Here is a 24,867-nt window from a genome sequence, read left to right on the forward strand (position 1 = left end):
GTTTGGTGTTCTTTTATTCGAGTGACTAAATTTCGTTGCGTCTCACCAATATAGGAGGACCAACACGAACACGTAAGCCTGTAAATAACACTGCTGCGAAAGTTGTTGCGGCAACTTAATTTCTTCGACAACGCCCCCCCCCCCTCACCAAGCTTTCGTTTTGCTGAGATGCAATCAGCTCAAACAGTTTGTTCATCTTGGAAGTGCCAAAAAATGGGGGCCGCGGGTTATCATGACGTCACAAAATAATTCATACCAAATGAAAGTTTGTTCGAACTGTTATGTAATTTTATGCATTTTTGTTCGACCATCGAGCATCAACGATGCGAATATCCGGTACGACCGGTACTCAATACCATGTGCCGGATGGGTAAACTATTGACTGAGCTAAGCCGATTCTAAAAAACGATTGTGATTTGTTGTATATCCGGGGCACCCCCTTAAGGCGGCTTTGCTCATTGCAAAATGATTGTTGTGCTTGTTTAACAGGTCGAAGCTCAAAGGCAAGTAAGTAGCGAAGATTGGTCTGGGTCAAATCATTAAGTTTAACACTTAAGTATCAGGATAAAGGTAGAAAAACGGAAAGCAAGCTCGATGATTTCTAGAGTGCTAGTAATGAGAGAAATATCCTAAAATTGTAAGTCAAATTTGTGCATTTTAAAATGTCACACTCATGTGGCTTAAATGTCACACTCATGTGAAAAAAAAACTGATTCAGTGTTGAGATTTTTTGGTCTATGCGCTTCTGTTGCAATGTATCAGGAGCAATTTGTCCCTTCAATGATTTCACATGTTTGATACCAGCTATGCGGAGCCAGCTACCTCAGTCACTAAATGCTTGCTGGGGAAAAAACTGTTTCAGCTTCATGCATCATATTCAGGTTGGCAATCTATAGAACAACACGAGGTTTTGATGGAAAACTTTTATAACAATGTGATGCTGTAGATCAGTGGTCTTCAACCTTTTTAACAAGTGACAGCAATTTAAAAGAAAAGTAAATCAGTATTTACATGCGACTCCATTTTTTCCGATAGAGAGAAAAATGTTTCAAGTAATGCCGAATCAAAAACTATTTTCATGTAAATATGCCCACCTAATTTTTAAGTAGACTTTGAATATTACCGTTACCATTCAGTGCGCATTATTACGTTCAAATGTTAGAAGCCAAAAGTTTCATTTAATTTGGCCAATCTAATTTGCGTTAAAGCTCACCAGTTTGCAGAAATCAGTAAATTTATGTATTTTTACTGTGCCCGTTGTATTACTTTGGACACAATATGTCATTCATGGAACTCTATCGCGTAACACTGGGTAGGACAACTTGTGTTTTATATAGATTATTGCATCACAATGCTTAGATTGTAACATGAACTACCAAGCTGTACTGCAAAACATGACCAAGGTTTGCGAACTAGAACAAAAACATCATTTTTTGATAATTTAAACGCCAATAAATTGAAAATATAGCGACCCCCGAAAAAGTTTAGCTGACCCCACTTGGGGTCGCGACCCACAGGTTGAAGACCACTGCTGTAGATGGTACTTTTTAGTATTTTCAATTTGCTTTATTACATCCTAAACTTTTAAATTGTTATAAACTGTGGGTCATGGGAAACACAGTGTAAGCAATGGAAATAGGTACCTATTACTTAGGTGAAATATATATGTATAAATGTATAAATCTTAAACAAACAGTGAATGACTTCAGACTTAACCAAACGTCTGTTTAATAAAGTAACATCAAAACATGTGATTGTGTCATGCTGACTTAACAATACTTTTGTGCATAAACTTAAGTTTTTAAATCGTCATTTTTCAGAAGTATGCATGTGCAATCCTATTTGTGCTGATATTAGCGCAGCTTAAAAGAATATATGTGTTGAAATGCGAACATAAAGATTTTTTGAAGATCATTGTTTCAGGTAAAAAATTATTTTGACTTTTATGCTGCACTTTCTGTTAAAGCATTTTGTGCTAGCTAAATGTACTTTTTTGTTTATTCAAAATTTAACAATTCTTATTCCAAATGTTTGCATGTTAAGTTACAGAACATAATTTCATGACCAAGAAAACAGATTTTTTTCTGAATTATATTGTTTGTTTGGTTTATCTTTTTACCAATATTTCAGTAAAATGTTGTTGCAAAAACAAAACAAATTCTTAATGCAAATTATGGGTCCTCATTCCAGCATTAGATAATTATGGGTCCTCAATCCTGAAGGGGACATATTGTTTTTGTCCATATTGTTTTCTATTTTTTGTCTAATGCTAGTTTGTAACGCTTGTTTGGTCAAGAAAAAGTGCTTAAAATTTATTAAAATTGAACAGATGTTAGTTATTAATCTGAATTTGATCTTCCCGGGCCCGAAGTTTGATCCCGATGACTCAGCGGTTCACCCACAGGCCCCCAAACTGTTTTTTTAATGGCTGTACTGACTAAAGTATATAATCAAGGAGTTTCAAGCTTTCTTGGTTTGTGGAATGTAAGGTATTCTAAAGAAATAGTTTGAAAATTTGAACTTTTTATTGGATTTACCAATTTTTCACCCCTTAAATATCGATTTTAGTCTTAGGCCACACATACGAGCCCTAATGTGCTGAAATTTTAAATAATTGTTTGCAGTAGGTGACTCGTTTAGTATTTAAAATTTTGTCCTAAATGGCCAAATGGTTTACAACTCATAATATGTGTACACTGTCAGCCACACAGAAGTCCCAAGGGAGTAACTCACTGGTTTACGATTACGGCTGTTTAGTGCAGTGCGGGAGGGCTCAGCTTGACGTCCAGGCAGACGTTTTCTGAGACAGTCGTTTCAGTGATTAGAAATCAGCTGTATTTGCGCAGCAATGCCATGTCCTTTTATTAAGTTATCATGCGCATTTTCAATTGCGACTAAGGTTTCACTACACAGTTAGAGATAACTACAGGTCAATGTTACTCATTTTGCGACACAAAGTTAAGTGAAAAACAATTTGTTATGTACATCTTGTAGCAAATGGTTTTTGATTTATAGTGTTTGTAATACAACTGTGTAGACTTTTTAGGAAAATTTGTGTTTAAAAACTGACCTTTTACAACAATATCAAGGTTAAAGCAAGAGATTAAATTGAAAGCATTTTTTCCGTTCTTTTTTACTGTTTTTGTAATTGTATGACAATAATAATGCAAAAAGAATACAGACAAAGCTTTTTTAAAGTTGGGTCAATGCTTTCTATAAAATGGAATATATATTAGAAAGCCACCTGTTTTATTTTTGTGTAGCTGAATGTTTAATAAAGGTCCAGTCAGATGAATAGCCTTTTGTAGAGTGATGTAATAACCACTGGTTCTTTTTTGTGTGTAGACAGTCTACCTTTCCAGGAATATATGAATCAACTTGGAATAGGAGAAGACATAGACCCAAACTCCACCTTCCAATATGAAGTTTGTAACTTTTTTGTTTTTTACGTCTTTTTTCTTCCCCACAGTTTGTCCATACCCTTTGGCCATGAAATGTTGGATGAAGTTGGATGAAACTTTTACAGATGGTAGATATGGTCATGTAGATGTGCTATTTGGTTAATAACCACAACATTTACCCCTAGCTCCCTAAGATAGGTGATTTTTAAACCATGTCCAAATTGAATGAAATGTGGACAGTTTATAGAACAGTGTTTCTCAAACTTTTTTATTGTCGGGGCCAAACGGTATTTTTTTAAGTGTGTAGGGAGCCGCAAAAAAACGAAACCTTGCGAAAATCAATAAAGATTATTACTTTGAAAGCTAAAATAGCAATGTTTGGTGGTTTTCTGAGGTCTGGTGCGAGCCGCAATATAAGTAGTTGGGAGCCCCATGAGGCCCAGAAAACTGAGTTTGAGAACCACTGTTATAGAACATGCTATTTGTGTCACTGACTGTTGTGTTTGGCCCTGTAGCCCCATGATTTACCCAACTTCCCCAAAATCGTTGAATTTTTGTAACTATGTCCGAGTTAATTGGACAGCTTGTAGATTTTGTCATTTATAGGTGTTGATTGTTTTGTTTTACCTTATAATCTCAATATTTACCTCTTCTTTTCTTTAAAATAGAGCATAAAATAGCATAAACTCTTAACAATGTTTTAAGTGGATAAGATTTGAATAGTTGGTACTTTACGCTCACTGTGTTTGACCTTAAAACACTAAAGTTTGTCATGGTTATCTCTTGAAATCCATTATTTACAACTTTGCAAATTTGCATGTACCCATGTGTTTCTGCCTGCATAAACAAATTAGGGTTTAAAGAAAAACAGTGACTATTATGGGAATGGGACCCACTATAAAAAATATATAAAATATAATAACGTTTAAAAATAGGTCATAGAGTAAAAGCCCAAATGTTCTTAGCCACCCTCCTACTTGTTTCTGTGTTTTGAGCTGGCTTTACTTCAACCCAATGTGGAAACACACAATTTTTTGTTGTATCTTGGTAAATACTGCCCATACTGTGTACCATTAACAGTGTGGGTTTCACTGACTGGGTCAAATTTAACTATGCTGCTGCATATTTAGTTGTCAAGTTTATTAATACATTGCTGATCTTTTGGAAAATTTGGTTTTCAATGTTTATGCTTTCAGAAAATGTAAAATTTAATAAACTAGACACAGACATGTGATTACAGTAGATGATTGTATTCCATGTACAGGTTCAAACTGTCAACACTCAACAACAAAATAAAATGTAACCATTGTTGAAACTCAGGCAATTATCACCCTTCACATTAAATGCAACATTTTCTGATTCCAACATGCCCACAGCTGTAGTAACCAACTTATGTACATGTGCTAATATTTGTAAAACAGGTTAAGCCCACGTGAAAGGCAATGTTTTTACAGTATTGGCCCCTTTCAACTACCCTAAATAAATAACAAAGGAACACTTTTTGTTTAGCACTTAAAGCTACAGTATAAAATTGCAATAAGTACTGACCTATGCCAAGTTTAGCAATAACATGGAACTTTGTATTTACATTGTGCTTACTACACAAATGATCCATTGTCTACTTCCCAACCTGACTGTATTGCTGTGACATGAAGCAACCACTCAACCAGGGTTTTTTTTAAGGTTTGGTTTGGGTGACCGCTAAGTAGTTTTAAGAGACTGCAAGTGTTTCATTTAAATACCAAAAATAGCCATATTTGCAAAAAATAGTCATAAGTCCAAATTTTGGGAAACCGCTGGAGAAATTTGGGGGACCGTTTCGGTCCCCCAAAACACCTTAACAAAAACACTGCGACACACACAAAATTTATTCAACCTGGCAATGATAACATAATTATAAGCGTTGCAATTTGCAAAACAGAATTGGCCAACAAACAAATATTTAAAAAGTAATAAACTAACCAACCATTGCCTCTATAAAACACAAGTAATCTGCAGGTTAGATTTTTATGTAGATTGTACTCAACTTGTATGTTGGTGTGTCATATCAAACAAGCGTACATGAATTAAATTTATATCTATACACAATCTTTTTAAGACGGTAATCAGGGCAAGTTTTTGTGCAGATTCTTTCCAGTCAAAAATCTGTAAAGTTGGCAGTTAATGGTCAAGCGTTGTATGATGATACGAAGGCAAGTGGAGGACGTGGTTTGCACCTGATTGTTATCAATCCTAAATCAGTAGGTTCCTATTTTCAAAATAGAATAATAAAGTGGGGCATAAATTTGCTTATCTTTTTAAACAGGGGCAGATTAAAGGCAGCCATATTTTTGATACATTTTCTTCCAAAGGAGATTCTTTACTAGTTGAAATGTTAACAAATGGTTTGGATGGAGAACATCTTCTTGTATTCGCAGTAAAGGTAAACTGCAAACTTGATTATCATATTTAGTTAAAATCCTGTTATGCTGCATTATTTTAGTTTAACCACTGTGTTTTCTTATACAGGATGAGGCTTCTTTAAAATTGAGTCAAAAGTCACGAAAACTTCTTACTGATATTGGTAGCAAACATGTTTACCATCTGAAGTGGAGAAGTTTGTGGGCTATGATATGTTGGAAAGGAGGTTAGTCTATCATAGCAGTGAGAAATGACACTGAATATGTCAAGTCTGCTTAATATGATGGAGTAAAACAACATGAAGTATAAAGGTTAATGCACATGTGCTATGCTTGCAAGTTGGTGGTAAGTTAAAATGCACTGCAATAGGAGGTTCTTATGTTTTATCTTTAGAAGACGGTATTTTTTTTTCTTTGTATAATACTTTTTTCAATCTGTTTGATCAAGAGAGAGTGCTTAAAACTTGTTTAAATTTACACACATGTTAGTTACCCAAAATTGATCCTCCAAATTTTGAAATTTTATTGGCTATACTTAGTACATGGTTCAAGAGTTTTAAACTTTGTTGGTTTGTGCATAGTAAAGATTTTAAGACAAATCCAGTGCATGTCAAATGGCGAAATATAGAAAAGCACCATTTAAATTTGTTTTAGGTGCAGATACCATACATTTGTTGAACGAACATATTCAACATACCTCCAACGTTTCCAAATGGCCAGAACCAGTTTATCTCAAAGTAACTGTTGATCCAAAGATGTGAGATGAAAATACTACATTTGTTTTTGATGAATACTTACAAAAACTGACATCATTCTTATGCAGGTTTGACAGTAGCAAGCCACTATGTGATTGGCCTCCGAGTGAGGCAAATTCTCGTCGAATTGAGTTTTGTTCAAAGTATTTTGGTTACAATGATCTGTGTACATGCTCAGTAAATAACATAATGCAAGGAAGTCAAGTCGATTTCTCTGATAACTTGGTGAAGAATGTTCATGTTGTGGTTATTGCAAGCAACAGACCTCATTACTTGTACAGGTGGGAACATGTGGCAGTTTCTTATTCTGATATTACTGGAATCTTATATAAAGCTTTTCTTCAATGCTTTAAAGTTATGAAAGATTTTTTTTATGTTAAGGCAGCGATTCTTAACCAGGGGTGCACACACCCCCAAGGGGTACGAGAACTGTTCCTAGGGGGTGCGGGGATGCTGTATAAAAATTAAATTGCAATGGTTTTGTTATTTAAGCAGTTAAAGAAGAGGGTGCAAAAATTGGTTGGTGATTTAAAAAGGGTGCAGCAAGGAAAACGGTTTAGAACCACTGTGTTAAGGTGTTGTTGTTTTGAAAATATGGTAAAAACAAGTTTTGTGTGTGGCTATTTGTAGAATGTTGAAGTCTTTACTTGGTGCTCATGGAGTCAACACAAATGTTATTACTGTTTTCATTGATGGATATTTTGAGGTAACGAAAATTGTTTTTATTAACTTTGACAAACCTTTTTACACTTTTTGTTTTGCAGGAAACTATGGATGTTGTAAAATTATTTGGTGTACATGGAATTTTTCATATGCCATCAGGTGTTGGGAATGCCAGAATTTCACAGAATTATTTTTCTAGTTTTAATGTGATTTTTAGCTTGTACCCAGAAGCTCAACATTGCATTGTACTGGAAGAAGATTTGGAAGTCTCACCTGATTTTTTTAGGTTAGTAGTAGAAATGAGACAAAATATTGAGCCTGGCCAAGCACACAAATCACAGCTGCATGCTCAGCTATTATGACATCGCATTTGTTTGATTAACATTAGATCAGCCACTGTGTTTTTGTTTATCCAATCAACAAATTGAAAAGTATTTGATGATTTTAAGTGTTAACTTGGTCCTTTTAGATTTGTTTAATATGCGTGCTAACATGTGATATGCATGGTTGTCATTTGTTGTATTGTCCCACATAGAAAAAAAAGAAGTCAAAATCAATTGGTATCGGAGTTTTGTTCTTGTAGTTTTGTTGAAAATAACCTTTTTTAAATTTCACAAATGTACCCAAAAAAATGCCCCCAAAACTGCCTCAAAGTCAGTAAATAAAGGTAAATTGGACAGCCATGAAGAACTGAAATATTTGTTGTACGTTTAGTACCGTTAGACGTATGCCGATATTTCATTAGTGTGTAAAGCAGAGGTCCCCAACCTTTTTGACTCAAGATCAACTTTTAATGTAGTCCGACTTTCAGGATCTACATTTCAATACAAATGAGCAATATATAAATGTGTTTATTACCAATGGACTTACCTGAGCCCTGATTTTCATTTTCATCATGGTTTAGGTATATTCTTTAAAATACAATATTGAGAAAATTTTGGGCCAGAATTGATTGATAAGGCCAAAACAGTGATTTATTTTAAAAAAACAAAAAAGACAAAAAACAAACAGAGCAACTACCAGTACAAAGTAACAATTACTACTGCAACAATTACATTTGTGATGTAACAAAACGCCTGCTGAGTAGTATTTGTGGTGTGATCATTCTAAGATATTCTAAAGATTAATTCACACAATAAAGTTACGCACAATAAAGAATACAGAAATATATCACAAAACAACTATTGTAAAATTTCTGTGTTGCTTGTGATTAACTTGATATTAGTCAGAGAACGACCACTTGATCACCGACCTTTATAATAATGACAACAGTGCACACACTTAAGTTTTGTAAAAAAAAATATGAGTAATTTTTTTGTTTTTTGCAGGTATTTTAGTCAAACTATTTCACTGTTGGACACAGATGAGAGTTTGTATTGCATATCAGCATGGAATGACCAGGTAACAGGTTTTAAAGTGCAACCCAGGGTCAATACAACTTTTAAGTATTTCTATTTTATAAATGCTAACCATGCATGCTTTCCTTTTTACACATGCAATACTTAAAATTTCCAAAAAGCAGCAAGCATGTGTAAAAAAAATGTATGTTACAAATTGTCAAGGAAAATGGTAAGGAATGACTTAACAATAAGACATTTGTGTGATTAGCATTCATTTCATTTTGCTCACATTCAAAACATTCAAACATTCATTTCAAGACCATTATTTTACTATTTTTATTTAGCATTTGATAGTGCAGAATTGCATCAAGGCATAAGTGATCCATGTTCAAGAATTATCCAACCACTGCTTTATATTTAATGAGACACTTTTTATGTAGGGATATGCCCATTCATCTGAAGATACAACCCTTCTTTACAGAGTTGAAACGATGCCTGGTTTGGGTTGGATGTTTAAACGCGACTTATTTGAAAATGAGTTAAAAGATCAATGGCCTGGGCCTGACAAGGTACTTATGCTAAACTGATTTACTGCAACTTTACCTGAAAAAAAATCTACTTGTTTTTTGAAATAAATCACTAATTTAAATATTAGCAATGGGATTGGGATATGTGGATTCGACATCCAGAAGTGCGAAAAGGAAGGGAATGTGTGATACCAGATGTATCAAGGACTTTTCATTTTGGCGAGACGGGTTTAAACATGAATAGCCACTTTTATCAAACTTATTTTAGCACTCGGAAACTAAATAATGATGCAACTGCAAGGTTAAAGGTATATGGTTAAACATACCACATTGTTTTTTAGTTTTTCTGTAAATCACTTGTATTTGTATCTTTTTGCTCTAATTACTGGTATAGTGAGTATACCAGTTCTATTTGTAAACTTTAAACTAACACATATTGTTTTGGAATATTCTGGTGTATGATTGTTATTTTTGCTGTTTAAACTAATTTGCTCTACACTGTTAGTTAAAAAATGTACATTAAAATGGGCTTAAAAACAAACAAATGATTTTGTTTTAATTTTTTTTACAGAGGTAACACAATCATGCCTTCAAAACAAAAAAAATTTAATGCCCTCTTTTACAGAATGTCAATGACATGTGTAAGGATAAGTATGAGCGAAACATGCACAGAATGATGCAAAATGCATTAGTTCTGGATCATAGTAAGTCACCGTGTGATGAAGAGTTCGCCCCAGCAAATGCATCTTCGCATTACGTGGCTTACTTCGGGTATGGTTATTGGGCAACTTAAGTTTAGTTCCACATACCTAAAACCAAAGTCTTTGTTGCAGTGGCACTTTCAAATGTCTTGTTTTCTATTCAGTTAACAGGCCATTTACATACATGAACTTTAGAGAACCTATAGTTGTTTTTTAAATATCATCCTCATTGGCCAAGTGATATTCCATACTGGGCGGAATGCGTGTTTAAACGGTGAATAGTCGCAAGGGCAAACGACTCGAAATGTGCACCTGAAAGACAATATGTGTAACAATGTGTTATAATGTGTAACAATGTAGTCATTTAAACCAGAGGTCGGCAACCTTTGTGTGAGTTGAGTTGAGTTTATTTCGCCGGTGATACAAATCGTAGCAGCACAATTGCGCTAAAATATTCACCAAGCCGGAAATAGCTGCGCAACGTTGGGACGTTATAAAGCGCGACAAAGGTAGGGGCACAATTGGTGGAAAAATGATAAACTGCGGACCGTTTTTGAAACTTAAATTCTATCGCGGGCCGGCCTTCGAAAAACTACAAATATTCAGCAATAAAAACGCATTAATTAACCACGTAATTCCGTTTAGGAAATATTCTGGTTGAAACAACTTGTTTTTTTCTGACAAAATCAATATGTTTAACACTGCGTCACTGAATCTTACAATAGTTGCGAAAGGTAAAGTGTTATTAGGAGGTTATTGTCCGTTTCGACACTGCACGGCTGAATGCTGAGCGAAATTGATTAAATTAGGCTCAAGTACACCTGAATTTAAATTCTGTGCGGGTACAATACCTTTCACCGCGCGAAAACACATTTGTTTCAAAAAACATACGCAGAGGGTTACATAATGTCGAATTTAAAGCAAATGTGACGTTATTGAAAATAGCAGTTCATTGGTCTTTGTGTATGAAAAATAAACGTTCTAGTTATTTTTGGGTAGTTAGTGGTCACTGTCTTCTCAAAGTGAGAAACAAAACTGAAATTTATTTGTCAATTAAAGCATAAAAAGTTGACAATACAAAATAGAACGTAAATTTGTAGTGTGTTTTTCATATCTTATGTTTAAAAATTTAGATCACACAATTCCACCAACTTCATCAACGTTGTAAAGTGCCTGCGATTATGGGACTTGGATGCACGAGGATTACACAAAAATGCATTTCGCACTTTTATCAGAAAGACTCCAGTCATTTTTGTGGGATACCCTGCTTCACCATATAGCATCTACAAACCAGTGGATATAAAACCTCTTTCCTTTGAACAATTGTAAATCGCTTGCACTTCTGTTTTAGTTTTTTTTACGAAATGAATTCTGCTGACCACTGCCCATTTACCATTTCTTAGCAATGTTTTGATCCGTTATGTTGTGCCCATCCGTACTTTTACGTGACGTTACCTACAAGTCAAAAGTATTTGTTTTTGTATTACACGAAATTTCAATTTGAATAAAATCCACTGCCGAGGCTATTATTGGTTTAAGCGGTTGTCTTATCTCATAAAGTGATAGGTCTGGTAATGCTATACGGTGGAAGGATACTATAACATTTATAGTTTGGCGAATGTAAACGTTTTGCCGTTGCAGTGTTTTGTTCAGCTCTATCCGTGCAACCGTCGCTGGGTATATTTGCGGCGCATTAGTTATAACCGATACTTTTCCAATAGTAGAAATTTTGTAGTCAGCTAGAGCGTAATCAAAAATGCAGAGGGTGGGACGCTCCAATCTTTCAATGCATTTTTGGGTTCAGATTATTAACACTTTTAAAAAAGGTCTAAAAATTCGTGTCTTTAAAAATCAAACGCACTTGCGTTTATAAAACTGTTCGACGGATAGAACCCTCTTGTCCATCGCTGTCACTACACCGCGTACAATGCAACTAAACTGTACAATGCGTGTGTACTTGTCTTTTACAGTTGGATGTAATTGCAGTAACTGGAAGCATACATAATCTTGCGGCGAGGTAAATTCAACGAAACCACCAACACGATAACGTTTCTCACGAAACAAGGAGTTATACCATACGAGCTACCGCTTTATGACACAGTCACTGGTTTGTTTAATTGCTTGACGATCGACTAAAGACTGAATTTGTACTTTTACGACTTCTCACCTCAAGTCAGGATCATGGTTGTTTTCGAGGTGCACGAAAGCAACTTGATCCTTTCGCACGAAGTGAGTAAGTTTGGTTCAACTTTTGGAACAAAATATAATTCGCCAAGTATAAAGCCAGCGAGGAAGTCGAAAGAACAATTTAATATTGGTAGACCAAGCGTAGGAAATATGGAGTTGGTGGAAAACAACTTACTCCACCCTTTTTGGTAAAAAATGTTTCAAATGAAACAAGCAAGTTATATGTTGATATTTGAAATGTTGAAAATAGGTAACAGAGAAGCGAAGGTTTAAAAGTTCGTCTTTTCGATTAACAGAAAACTTAATCGTCGGGGCAAGGCTGAATAAAGGGGATAGTAAGCAAGTAGCCTACTTAAGATAACGAGGCAAGGGAGGGCATAACACATCAACAATTGTATTTTCAGTAAAGTCTCAGCATTTAAATGTGAGGTCAAGTCTATTTTTTCAATTGGTACTGCGTCTTTTGTGATTCAGATACAAATATCGCAACAATACTGCAGAGGACATCAAAATCATAAATGCTCAGGGCATCTGAAAGGCATAATCAAGCCAATGGGGTATGGTCGTATATGCATTTTCACTACGTCGGGGATAGTTTTTTTTTACAAATCTCTTGGTGTTTGGGAATAATGCAACCCTTTTGTATCAGAAACTTTTTCCCAGCGAATTTGTACCGGTATCAAAGTACTATATCCAGGTAACCTACTATTAGTTTCAACGTCGGCTACTGCATGGGCTATTTAGTCATTGGAAACATGGTTTGTTTACAAAAATTTACAAGAAAGGTATTTTCCAAATTCTATTTAAAACTACCGAATTCTCACAACAGCACTGCCGGGTATTTACAGTGGCTGTTCTTTTCAAAATATGAGTGGCCACCGTGAGAAACTGAATTCATGTTCTGAAATAACCAACCGGTTCACACGCGAAACGCTAAAGCCCACATTTCTCATGGGTAAGAATTAGTCGTTGTTAAAAAGAAACACTATTAAAGCATTTGTTTAACGTCGAAAAGTCCCTCCCTCTTATTATATTAAAACGAAAAATGTTTATTTTTTTCGTTGACAACCTCTATGATTCCAAGTCAGGTACGCAGGAGCCTCTAATAGAGTTTGTTAATTACTTCAATATCTACCCTACAATTTCGTAATCTCAAACTCTTCTAAGAAGCTATGTATCATAGTTCGATGTCGATTACGACTTTTTTGTCTAAAAACTACATGTATACTAATTACCAACAACTGTTGTTATTTAGCAGCCGCAGTGTGTTACTTCCGCGAAGTTGTTCCGAAAGCAGACCATTACCACTTCTTCATGTCGGCAACGCGGCTACGACCAAAGGTTTTTAAAATTCCACTTCAATCGTATATGTATTTTGCGTTATCGATGCTTCAAAGCGAAAGCTAGCAACCGCAAAATTTCAAACAAGTATCTTTACGCACACGCGACAACTTATTTTAATGGTCAGTCGAACGAAAAGCGTACAACGTACGTGGCTGTTTTATATTACAAAGCCTTGCTTAAGACTGGTTCATTTTTTAAAACAGAAACCAAAACGTTTTTGGGATGTACACGATTTCTTGGTTTTAGACGTTTACCAATCCATGCTGGAACTTCAATCCAATGTCGCGCACATATTCACAGAAGACAAGCTAAAACTAAATCACATGTAGCAACTTAAGAAGGTTACGCAACGCAAAGCAAAATTGGTTAAAATGAACAATCGTAGAAACCAAATATTCCAAGGTGGGCGCTCCAATACGGCTGCGGTTGTTACTGAAAAGGTTCAAAACATATGCGTTGCTGTTCACCAAGTCCACGTTACATGTTTGTGCTTTAAATCTGGTTTGTACGAGTACATATAGATGACAGAAGGCGTCATTGGCCCCATGCTTAAGCTGCAGGGAGGGTCGGAAACTCTGCCTCATTTAATACATCTGGAGGTTGCTGGCCCTGAAACAAAAATAAGGTTCAAGCAAGTGAAAAGAGGTTAAACGTTAAAAACCAATTTCATATCCTATACACACTAGTAACATAAAACCGACAAAAGTCACTTCCACAATTCATGACAAAATGTACACCAGTAAAGAGCTCCATAAAACGTTTATCCAAGGTTACTATTTTTTACATCTTTTGTGTATCAAAGCAGTGCACAAGTGTGTTATAGATACTTACACTTCTGCTGTTGTATGCTCCACCAGTGCCAGAATTTCCCCTGTTTCCCCGATTTCCTCCATACCTTGCCCCTCTAGCGCCGCCACCACCACCACCACGACCACGGCCTGCTTTCTGTCCCCGAGTGGGATCAGTGAAGCGTATATCCACCTCAACAAAATTTTTGGCTGGGCGTCGATGACCATCCTTTAGTAATAGAAAGTAGGATTATATTTGTGCATACATTAAGTAAAATTTAAATCATGTTACCTCTCCACCCATTCCAGCATTTGTTGCTTCCTTAGATGAGACAGCATGCAAAACTTTCATGTTCTTCCATTTTGCATTGTCTTCCCCTAAAAACAATATGCAGGATAAATGTTAATTAGTTTTTGAAGCAACTTATTAACATTAATGTTCTGAAAGGTAAGCCCAACTGCTTGTCATTTTAAGATAAAGATTTGGTTCTTCTTGTCAGCAAATTTATTGAATATCTGAACAGATGTTGAAGTTAAAAACCTTTATTCAAAGTGGTACTGACAGATATCAAAACGAAAGCAGGTCACAGTGATACTTGTCACCTATTTTCAGTATTAAACAGCTGTTACATAATTATCACCTTCCCCTGGCTTGCGAATGTTGAACTCCAACTTTTTGGCATTCGAATTTTGCAAAGCCTTCCACTCATCAAGCGTAAGCTCCTGTTCGGCCGCTTCTTCAGCAGCGCCCTCATTTTTGTCACCTTCATCCTCCTTCTCAGAATCCACTTTTGAAGTTCTAACAAATAAAACAAACACATTTACTTAAAAAGAATATATGAGATGAGGTGAGGTTTCACTGGAAAGGTTAATTGCCAATAGCTTGTGGATGTATTACACTATATATGTCCATTCCACTTACACATAATACCAGACAGGAGAATTCAGTTTTTATCCAGTGTTACCAACAAAAGTTGCCATTAACAGAATAGTGAACTAGCATATAAAATTGTAGTTTCCTAAAATCAGGAATAACATTTTCACATAAAACCAACATAGCCAGTTTTTTAACGACAACAAACCCATTTGGTATTTTCATGACAATTATTGAGAACAGAGGATGTGATCAACAACCACTTCCTTCTGCATATGAATGGCGCCGTTTTTAGTTTTTTGCTGTCTAAGAATATCTAAAATGAAAACAATAGCTGACTGATTAAAGTTCAACTTACTTCTTTTCAGATTGTTCCTCACTATCAACTTGGTCAGCCCAGTTGGTAACCACTTCATTTTCCAGTTGAGCTGGTTGTGTTTCTTCAATTTCTCTGCAAAATGATATTGTATACGTAAAACCATAAGGAAAGTACTAATATATGCCAGTCAAACAAAACACTGGCCAGGTTTGATTGAGTTAGGCGTTCATGTTGCCATTTCACATACACTGCAATTTGTTCAAAGCATATATTTACAGATATTTCATTTGAACCAATTGCTACATATCTATTTCACTACATTTCATAACTTTTTGAGTTGGCATAAATGCCTGTGCCCCCTACACAAAAATCAACACAAACTTTATCACCTGTTAAGGCCAAGCTATTTAAGGTTGTTTTGGGGTCATTATTAATACACAATACATACCCTCCAGGTGTCCCCCAGTTTCTCGATCCTCCTCCATCTCGTTTATCAGTTGGTCTAACTCCAGACCTGTCGCTCCCACTCCTCCTGTCGAACTCTCTTTTGCCTCTGTCATCCCTTCCATCATTTCTGTAATTGTTACGGAAGTTTCTCTGTCCACCATTTCCTCTGAAACCTCCTCTTCCACCCCGAACGCGTTCATTTCTGCGAAAATTTACAGCACTATATTAAATTTCTTCACAATTTCCAAAAGTGGACAAATTACTAAAAAAAAATTTTCAGCAGGAATGTTCATAAACTTAAAAGTAAAAGCATCAAGCCAATAAATGATAAGCTGTAGACAGTGCAAAACTTAAAGATTTAAGACTTTCTAATTGGTATTAAAAATTACATTAACTTAATGTGTGAATATTCTTTTGGTATACAAGCATCAGGTTTTGTTCTACTAATCAACGTTATTACAGCAAAAAAGATGCTTCATTGCCTCTTTTACATGAATATTTAAGATAGATTTAGGCGGATCAACTTCGTGACTACAACATTTAAAAAACTAGAAGAGTGGCTTTCTGATATACTTCCATTTTATATATTCTATGCGATATTTTCCAATTTACTATACACATCATTTGATCTACACATATGATTGTTTTTGTTAACAAAAACAAATGGGTCCCCATATGCGCGTTTGTGCGGATTTACAGTAAACAAATGATGCGGTGATTTTTAGATTCTTAAGGACAAATTTTTAGAAAGCATTAACCCAACAATAAAAAAAAATTGTTCGTATTCTTTTTGCACTATTATTAAGTGTATACATAACAAATTGTTTTTCATTTAACTTTGTTTCGCAAAACGAGTACCATTGACCTGTAGTAACCTCTCAGTGTGCACACGCCAAACGACTAAAACGTCTGTCCGACGTCAAGCTGAGCCCTCCCGCTATCGTAAACCAGTGAGTTACTTTCTTGGTACTTCTGCCTACAGTGTCTTTCTTGACCAAACGAGCGTTAGACACATTTACGTTTCGGGGGCCTGTGGGTGAACCTCTGGGTCATTCGGGGTCAAACTTCTAGAGGATCAAGTTCAGATTGATAACTAACATATGTTCAAATTTGAATAAATTTGAAGCACTCCTTCTTTACCACACGAGCGATAAAAACCAGCGTTAAAAATTTTACGTTTCGGGGGCCTGTGGGTGAACCGCTGGGTCATTCCGGGTCAAACTTCTAGAGGATCAAGTTCAGATTGATAACTAACATATGTCCAAATTTAAATAAATTTGAAACAATTTTTCTTTACCAAACGAGCGTTACAAACCAGCGTTAGAAATTTTACGTTTAGGGGGCCTGTGGGTGAACCGCTGGGTCAAACGGGGTCAAACTTCAGGAGGATCAAATTTGGATTATTAACTAACATCTCTGTAAATTTGAATAAACTTGAAGCACTCTTTCTTGACCAAACGAGTCTCACAAACCAGCGTTAGACAGAAAAAAGAAGAAAGAAAAAAAAATACGGACAAAAACAATATGTGTCCCCTTCAGGGAAGGGGACCCATAAAAATACTTTCCACCAGGGGCGTATCCAGAAATTTTTAAAGGGGGGGTCCAACTATTTTTTGGGGGGAAATCCCTAATGACGTCATTATGACGTCACACGTCGTTCAAAATGACGCGTTATGCGGCAAAGCACTTTTTCCAAAATTGGCGGTTTCTCTACCCATCTAATTGACAGGAAGAACAGGTAATTTTAGCGAAAGCTTTGTAGTTTTCTGATTTCGCCGCTGCTATCTAGCTTACTCAGCCAAACTGCAGCTGCAAAATAAGCGTGACTGTCCGGTAATCAAAATCGTTGCTTAAAAAAACAGGGTCCAATTTCTAAAGAACTAAATCTCTTGCTGAAGCGGTTATCCTACTGTTAAGTTGTGCAAAGTCACGAATGCACTAAAGGTGGTAACTGCAGAAAGCATAAATTGTGCCTGGCAAGTAACAAATTGCCCTAATAACATAACTCGATTTACATCGATCTAATGTTTTTGACAAACTATTACGTGTTTGGCGGATCAAAGCAACACAACATTACATGTTTTTAACACCTTTACATTGTTCAAATGCAAAAACAGTTTGATATGTTGCACTTAGTGCAGTTACCACTTAGCAAGAAACTGCTACCAGCATCCTAGCCCAGGGCTCTTCAACCTGGGTTCCGCGGAACCCTAGGGTTCCATGCAGCACTCCAAAGGGTTCCGTGAACGTTAAGGGTTCCCCGAGGTTTGGTGTAGCAAATCAAACATGAATGATTCATAATATCACTGTTGTGAACAGCAATGCTCGCCTGCAAACTCTAGTTAACCTTAGTTACACCATTGATCAATTGTGACGTAATAAACCGAGCCTTGCTATACTGTGACCGAATTGCGAGACAAATGTACAAACGACCGATCTAAGCAACATGGCAATGCGTTTCAATAAGTTGTTTTATTGAAGTCAACTTCTTGGGGCGTGTTAGTTAAAAATTCATGTTTTTTTCATGTAGCCTACTTGGAATTAAAAATATTTTTAGGGGGTTCCGCAAAAATTGACAAAAAACATAAAGGGTTGCGTGCCACTAAAAAGGTTGAAGAGCACTGCCGTAGTCGGAACGCGGCTACGTAACTTTCCGATTGTTAGCGCATAAACCTCCCTTGTTACGTCACAATTGGATTTAAACCCCTTGTTACGTCACAATTGGAGATTAGATAACAAGCGAATACAAGAGATTGAAGGCTTGCATCTTTGAGATAACGACCTGTTATCACACAGTGGTAAACGGAACGATCGCACAACATTTAAGGGGTGGGGGGGACCCCCAAAACCCCCCCTTGGATACGCCACTGCTTTCCACTATTAATATGCATCTGTATAAACTGGTATAGAATCACCAGCTATGTTGCTGTACCATTTTAAATGCTATTCTGCTTTTTGTGCAATAAACAGACTACAATAATAACCTTTCTGTACGATCACGCCTTGGTGCTCTGTTGTCCCCATCCATGTGTTGCTCAGGTTTTTGTACAGGTGGAAACTGGTCATTCCTCGGTTCACCCAATCTGTCGCCACCACCGCCTCCTCTCTTTTCATATGGAGCATTGCCATGATCATTTCTTCTCCTAGGAGGACGTCGATTTTCATCACCCTCATGTTGACGATCATTGTTTCCTCTTCTCGGACCGCGATTGGAAGGTTTTGAGGAAACATTTTTAGGTTGTGGTTCTGTACATAAAAAAATATCATGATTCCAATATCCAGCGCATTAAATTTAAGGTAATTGATAGAATAGTGAGTTTTTCCATCCACCAAACATGTCAAATGATGTTTTTGGCTTTTTCCAAGCTTAAAGACTTATTATCTGCAACAGACGTTTCAATTACCTCTGAAATATTCTTTATCACCCTATTTTCCATGCCTGCATTTCACCTACAAAATTTTGTTTAAATTTACCACAGGTACGAACATCAGCACCAAACATTGACATATTGTAGTTTAGTAATTTAAAGATTTACGCCATACAGATAAATCTTGAATATGACAGTTAAATGAGGATTGTGATTGCCTGAAACCCCAGTCTGCAGAGTGTGGCAGCTGCACGCACGATATTTATTTTATTTTTTAGTTTTGCACGCCAAGTTTTGGGATTTGCACGCAAAAATTTTGCACCATAGGCATTTAATTGGACTGTCTTGACCTCTTTTACTTGCTTTGCGCCTGCTGAAATTGGTCTTGCACACGCGCACGCGAGACATGTAGGTCCTGCACCCACGAGATCTCGTCGGGAACTGCCATGTTCTGCAGACTGAAAAGTGTGTTCCAAAACCAAACGGCAATTAACTAACACAAAAGCACAACAATAACTTTCAGGGGAACCAACTTAGTGCAGAACATAAGGTCGGCCTCCAAGTGCTATTTTGAATAAATATGCCATTGCCATGTCATTGTCACTTAGGATTTCAGCCTATATTTCACCCAAATTTTTTATTTTAGATGACTAGTAATTGGTACATTTTCTAACAGAAATCTATGTATTTCTTAAAACTTTTCTGTGAAACTTCATAAGTTCATATTTTACCATAACAATAAAGCCCTACTTTAGCAACATGCTACTTTGGAAATAATCGGAGAAATTAGGTAAGTACTTGCTTTAATTTGGATTCTAATTGCTTCAAATCATAACTTACAAATTTTGATGACTACGGTTTTAAAACGACTTAATTAAATGCAGAACAGCCTCATAATTTTATATTACAACTTATAGTTGCAGTGAAAACTTCATTTAGATTGGAAAGTATAACACAAAAAGCTCATTTTTACCTGCAGTTTCTTTTTTCGTTATATTGGCATCCCTGTTTTCCTTAAACTGGGTGGCCTTCTTGTTTGTATTTCTCTTCGCCTGTTGTGCTTTTTCTTGTTTTTTTAGCACACGCTCACGTTCTCGCTGCTCCTCGAGTTTTTTTAACCGCTCCAGAGGGTCGATTAATTCTTCGGCGTCAGCTTCATCTTCCTCTGTATTTCCGAGGTCGAATCGATTGCTGACATTAATACTGTATACGCCCTGTATTGCGGACATTTTTACTTCAGAGCTTTGGCTGACAACGCAGATTAGAAACGATTTTTCTGAACACCCCACGCCGTACTGCACCCGACGAACACAAACAAACCCACTGGTAACTATGACCTATGACCTCCCACGACAGTAATTTTCAATTTTTTTGGTCTGGGGAGCGTTTCGGAGAACATTTTTTTTGAACTTATATCGTTTAACCATGACCGCACTTGAAAAATCTACACATCAGACTATTTTTAACTTTCATCTATGTGTTTTAAAAAATGTTTTTATATCCGTGATTTTAGAAATATATATATGTTAATATAAACAAACCGTAGCCAAACGTTTTATTTGTTTGTCTGTTGTTGTTTCTGTTTGTTCTCAACACGTTTTGTATATACTCCAATTATGACCATTTCAAGTGGTTTGTGCTCTTCTTCTATCCTGCAGGATTTCTTTCGGTGGTTGCTTATTCTGTCGAACACGTTTTCTAACACGGGTGAAGATTGCAAGGCTTCCTAGACTGGTCCCACCAACGTTTCCGCCCCATTCATGTTATACCATAGATTACTTATTGCAAGTTATCTATGGTTATACTCACAATGCGCCAAACTCACTAACTGGTGAGCTACCACTACCTAAACTCTCCATAACGTACCTTAGTTGCAGTGCGTTTATAGTTATGCGATCCACCAATAGTGCCATCCCCTATTTTGCTCTTCACATAACGTTTTTGACACTGCACAGCTATTTCCGATGTGGTGTTTACGTTCGGTCCAATATTGTCTTGTTCTTTCACCAAGCGAAAAAAATTCAACTCAACTTAACAAAAAATAAGCGTAGCTATATACAACCGTAGGCTACTTTTCTTGGTTATTTTTCGATTACCGGTCCCAGTTCATCTATTATTTTTTGACTGATTATATTGAATATTTTTATTTCCTATTTTACAGTGTGGTCGTAAGCTGCCAGGATTCATTTTTGGCTGTTTTCTGTTCCTCAATATCTCGTAGTGGATAAGCCGCGAAAACGGTCTGTTAATAAGGGCCACGAGCAGCCAATAATTTTTAATAAAGGCCAACAATTTGAGAAACAAACAACCTCACAAAGGTATCAATTCTTAACCATATACGAACTCATCTCATCTCCGAAAAGTTATCATAGGTCAACTAACACACTTTTTTAAATCTCGTTCTGCACAAAGTTAACTTTAAATAATATTTTTTATCGACACATGCAACCATTTCACGCGGATTGGACAAAATAAGTCTTGTAAAATACAATCTGACAGCGTAGTATGATGTCAACAGGTATACGACCACTTTAGGCTTTCCGGGCACTGCTTGAACACACACTCTCAATTAAAGTACACACAGTTTCAGTCAAAAGGTTGCAGAAACCGAACTTTTTCGCTCAGGACGTCTATAGACGACATAGTATACTGTTTCTGATAGTTAAATACGAACGTGGCTGATTCCAAGTTATTTTTCAGTACCCAACTAATTTATTTTAGGTGTTTAAGAAAAATAAAAAAGCAGACCTAATGGTACAGAGGTAATTTTAGCCAAAAAAGATGGTTATCGATGCCTTGGTATTCTTACTATGGAGAATTTTGTACGAAAATGTTCATTTTTCAGCAAAATTTCCCCAGTGTTTTTTCTAACGTGTACGAAGCGGTTTCGTCCGCTCGTGTCAAACTTTATCGAAAAAAGGCGAGGTTGATCAGATACTTCTCGTATGAGGCGGAAAACCGGTGTCTCTAAAACGAAAGAACCTCGTTTCTGCACAAAAAAATTATAAGTTAATATTTGTTGCAAATATTAGTGCAAATACAAAAAAGATGTATCTTTAAACGTAAAATAGCATAGCCTATCTTTAAATATGCACAATGTCAATGTCATTATTTTTTATCAATGCCAGCCATTAATAAATTGGGCATAAATTTATGACATCCCAAAACAAACATTACCTTCACGCAATTTTTAAACTGTTCCTGGTGACAACCTTTAATTTTTCGTTGTTGTGCGTCAGCTGTAATATATTGGATTCTTCCAGCGTTTGAATCCGAAAACCTAATTGAAAAAGCCCCTGTCTTCCAACGAAGTAGTTCCAAATCTGTAAAAAGCATCCAATCTTAAAGTTGCACAAAAACGGCGTAAGTCATATTGTTAACATTTAAAGTATGATTTAGCCAAATAGACAACAGCAAACTGAGGCCAAACGTTATTACATCTTTTTTGTTACTGGAATAAAATAAATTGCAAAACAAGTTAATAAAAAACTGTTGGCCATGCCGTGAAACTTGACTTCTGTTTTTTAAAGGCCATTAAAAAATTTCTTTTTGACCAGACCAACCATAAAACAATAGCATACCCTTTCGGTGTATGTGATAAATGGTTGTTGTAACATGTCACGGCAACTTCCTGTGTCACCTCTTTCATTTGTAAGCGGTTCATGTTATTATTATCGTTTTGACAAAAATTGATAAACCGTTTGTTTTAAACTTGTTTATTTACGTTATAATCCAACATATCTTTAAAATGTTGACTAAGTTTGATCTAATTAACCTTGTTTGTCAATCAATATTAACACAGCAAAGAAAAAAAATTTGGTTATATGTAATTACGATAAGTGTCGCAGATTTTTTACTTCGCTGCGAGCTAACAGTAAGAAGACATTTTCGTAAAATTAATTCGAAAAAGTAATTGGCCTCTCAGGCGAAAGCAGTGTCCCCAAACTAATGTAAAAATTACTGAAGCCGCTAGATCAACTTGTTTCCGCCCTGTAACTGCAATTTAAATAAACTTACTTCGTATCGAGTGAAGCAGTGATTCATCAAAAACTGGGGCAGTCGTGATACCCTCGTGGTCGACCACTATAACCCGATTGTGAGTTGTTCGAAAATATGCGTATACTCTTGTATATTGATTTAAAATGCCGATGTTCCTTTTTGTCCTGCTGCTCTCAGCATTTGCATATAAGTCTAAGAACACGGCAAAGTTTTGCTTCCGCAGTTTGTTGTTCCAATTGACAACATCTGGGACACAAAGGTTACCAAACCTTGTCTTCCTAGCCATTTCCGAATTTTCTTCCGACTTGGCGCAAAACAACAAAGCCACAGCCAATATTCCAAATGCGAATATGCATGAGATCAGAATTGCTAGATGAAATCCAAGGCAAAAATATTTCAGTAAAGCTGCTGTTTTCACACGACTGACTGTATAAATGTCTTTTCCTGATATTACTCGTACCAGCACAGTCCACTTGTTTCTTATCTTAAATGTTTCGTCCAAGTCGAATTCACGACAAAACATCATAGAAGTCGCACATCTTCCAAATCCATTCAAACATCTCAGTTGAACATTCGTTAATTGGAAACTCACTAATTACTGCGAGTATTTCCGGCAATTGCGATTTGGGGCGACTGCGAGGCTAGAATTTCCAAGTACAGTTTCACAGGCTTTGTACTCTGTCTCGTTTGACGTGATTAAAGTAATCTGTAAACGCATGTTTACTTTCTCAATACCTATACCATTTAAAAAACGCAAGTGCTTTACGACTACTGACATAAGACATGTCTGCTTGCATGTGTGGCCGCTTTCACATAACACACAGCAAAAGCCTTCCGGCTACCCAGAAAGACAGCACTGAAACATGAAGATTGATTGCAGGTCAATATACACTAAAGTGCTGCTAAAGCTCAAAGAAGTTGACTTATAAACAGAAGGAAGTTTTAACAGCAATTTTAAATCACCCATTTTAAATTTAAAAGAGGCGCCAAAGACAACACCTTAATTGTATTGCCGTCAATACAGTTTTTTTGCAACTTCCAGTTTTGTTGATGTGCATACCAGCGGCTCAAGCTGAATTAAAGCATTTGTTGGTGGCTATACTTGAACTTTTCTGTCATTTTTTTTGAGGATTTAATTCGGACGAACAGAGTGGTTTTAAATGCTATGATTTGGAGAATAGACAAATTTCTTTTCGCTTTTCTACAAACAACAAACAAATTTGCGTAAACGCTGATGTTTCTCCATACATGCTGGGACGTTAAGTGTGAAGTTTCAACGAACGTAGTGTAGTCTATACGTCATAGATTCTTATTCAAAACAAATCGGTTGAAAAACAACTGCTTGTGTTAAAAACAGGGTTGCCAGGTGGCCCAAAAATCGGACAAAAAAAACGACAGATTATCCTAATTTCACATGCTGTGTCCGACACCTAAAAAATCATTAGGACACCTAGTTTTTAAAACTATGTTGTTTGTCGCTGTCTTTACGGTTGAAACTTTGCCGCTTGTTAAAAAAATACTTTTTGTCGAGCGTTGTAGGTCAACTGTTGGATAAATACCCCATTGTCTGCAACAACAAGCATTGTCTTAAAATAATTATCATTTACAATGAGAACATAAACTACATGCAAAAAATGAAGAACATGCCCCTCAGGAAAAATAAAATTACAATTAACCAGTCATCTAAATATTCTGTAAAAATACCAAAATTGTTTGCGTATATAATCATTGCAGTCCCATGCAAAAGAAAAGTGG

General features: G+C 36.2%; 3 protein-coding genes across 6 annotated transcripts; 1 reads left to right on the forward strand and 2 right to left on the reverse strand.

Moving 5' to 3' along the window:
* Positions 1-371: 371 nt before the first annotated feature.
* Positions 372-11,312, forward strand: LOC145224876 (protein O-linked-mannose beta-1,2-N-acetylglucosaminyltransferase 1-like). Of its 4 annotated transcripts, none has more exons than XM_080091479.1 (16): positions 372-637; positions 719-881; positions 1,821-1,923; positions 3,346-3,425; positions 5,528-5,641; positions 5,707-5,823; positions 5,910-6,027; positions 6,455-6,557; positions 6,624-6,836; positions 7,186-7,261; positions 7,320-7,504; positions 8,547-8,619; positions 8,999-9,127; positions 9,214-9,393; positions 9,711-9,856; positions 10,920-11,312. In XM_080091479.1, exons 2-16 carry the CDS (start codon positions 738-740, stop codon positions 11,113-11,115), a joined length of 1,977 nt encoding a protein of 658 aa, XP_079947605.1. In that variant the 5' UTR covers positions 372-637; positions 719-737; the 3' UTR covers positions 11,116-11,312. The 4 variants fall into 4 exon arrangements, with proteins under 4 accessions (XP_079947605.1, XP_079947606.1, XP_079947607.1 ...); XM_080091480.1 differs by having other exon boundaries at positions 376-637; positions 763-881; XM_080091481.1 differs by having other exon boundaries at positions 376-637; positions 805-881.
* Positions 11,313-13,324: 2,012 nt separating this feature from the next.
* Positions 13,325-20,457, reverse strand: LOC145222930 (uncharacterized). The gene is made up of 8 exons (XM_080089177.1): positions 20,087-20,457; positions 18,730-18,991; positions 15,747-15,947; positions 15,338-15,430; positions 14,747-14,904; positions 14,398-14,483; positions 14,149-14,334; positions 13,325-13,926 (listed from the first exon to the last, which is right to left on the reverse strand). Exons 1-8 carry the CDS (start codon positions 20,340-20,342, stop codon positions 13,867-13,869), a joined length of 1,302 nt encoding a protein of 433 aa, XP_079945303.1. The 5' UTR covers positions 20,343-20,457; the 3' UTR covers positions 13,325-13,866.
* Positions 20,458-21,358: 901 nt separating this feature from the next.
* Positions 21,359-24,008, reverse strand: LOC145222931 (uncharacterized). Its single transcript, XM_080089178.1, has 3 exons — positions 23,131-24,008; positions 22,291-22,436; positions 21,359-22,102 (listed from the first exon to the last, which is right to left on the reverse strand). The coding sequence occupies exons 1-3, from the start codon at positions 23,636-23,638 to the stop codon at positions 21,899-21,901; spliced, it is 858 nt and encodes a 285-aa protein (XP_079945304.1). The 5' UTR covers positions 23,639-24,008; the 3' UTR covers positions 21,359-21,898.
* Positions 24,009-24,867: the final 859 nt, after the last annotated feature.

Source organism: Phallusia mammillata, chromosome 4 (assembly GCF_965637545.1).
Source record: "Phallusia mammillata chromosome 4, kaPhaMamm4.hap1.1, whole genome shotgun sequence".
Taxonomy (NCBI): domain Eukaryota; kingdom Metazoa; phylum Chordata; class Ascidiacea; order Phlebobranchia; family Ascidiidae; genus Phallusia; species Phallusia mammillata.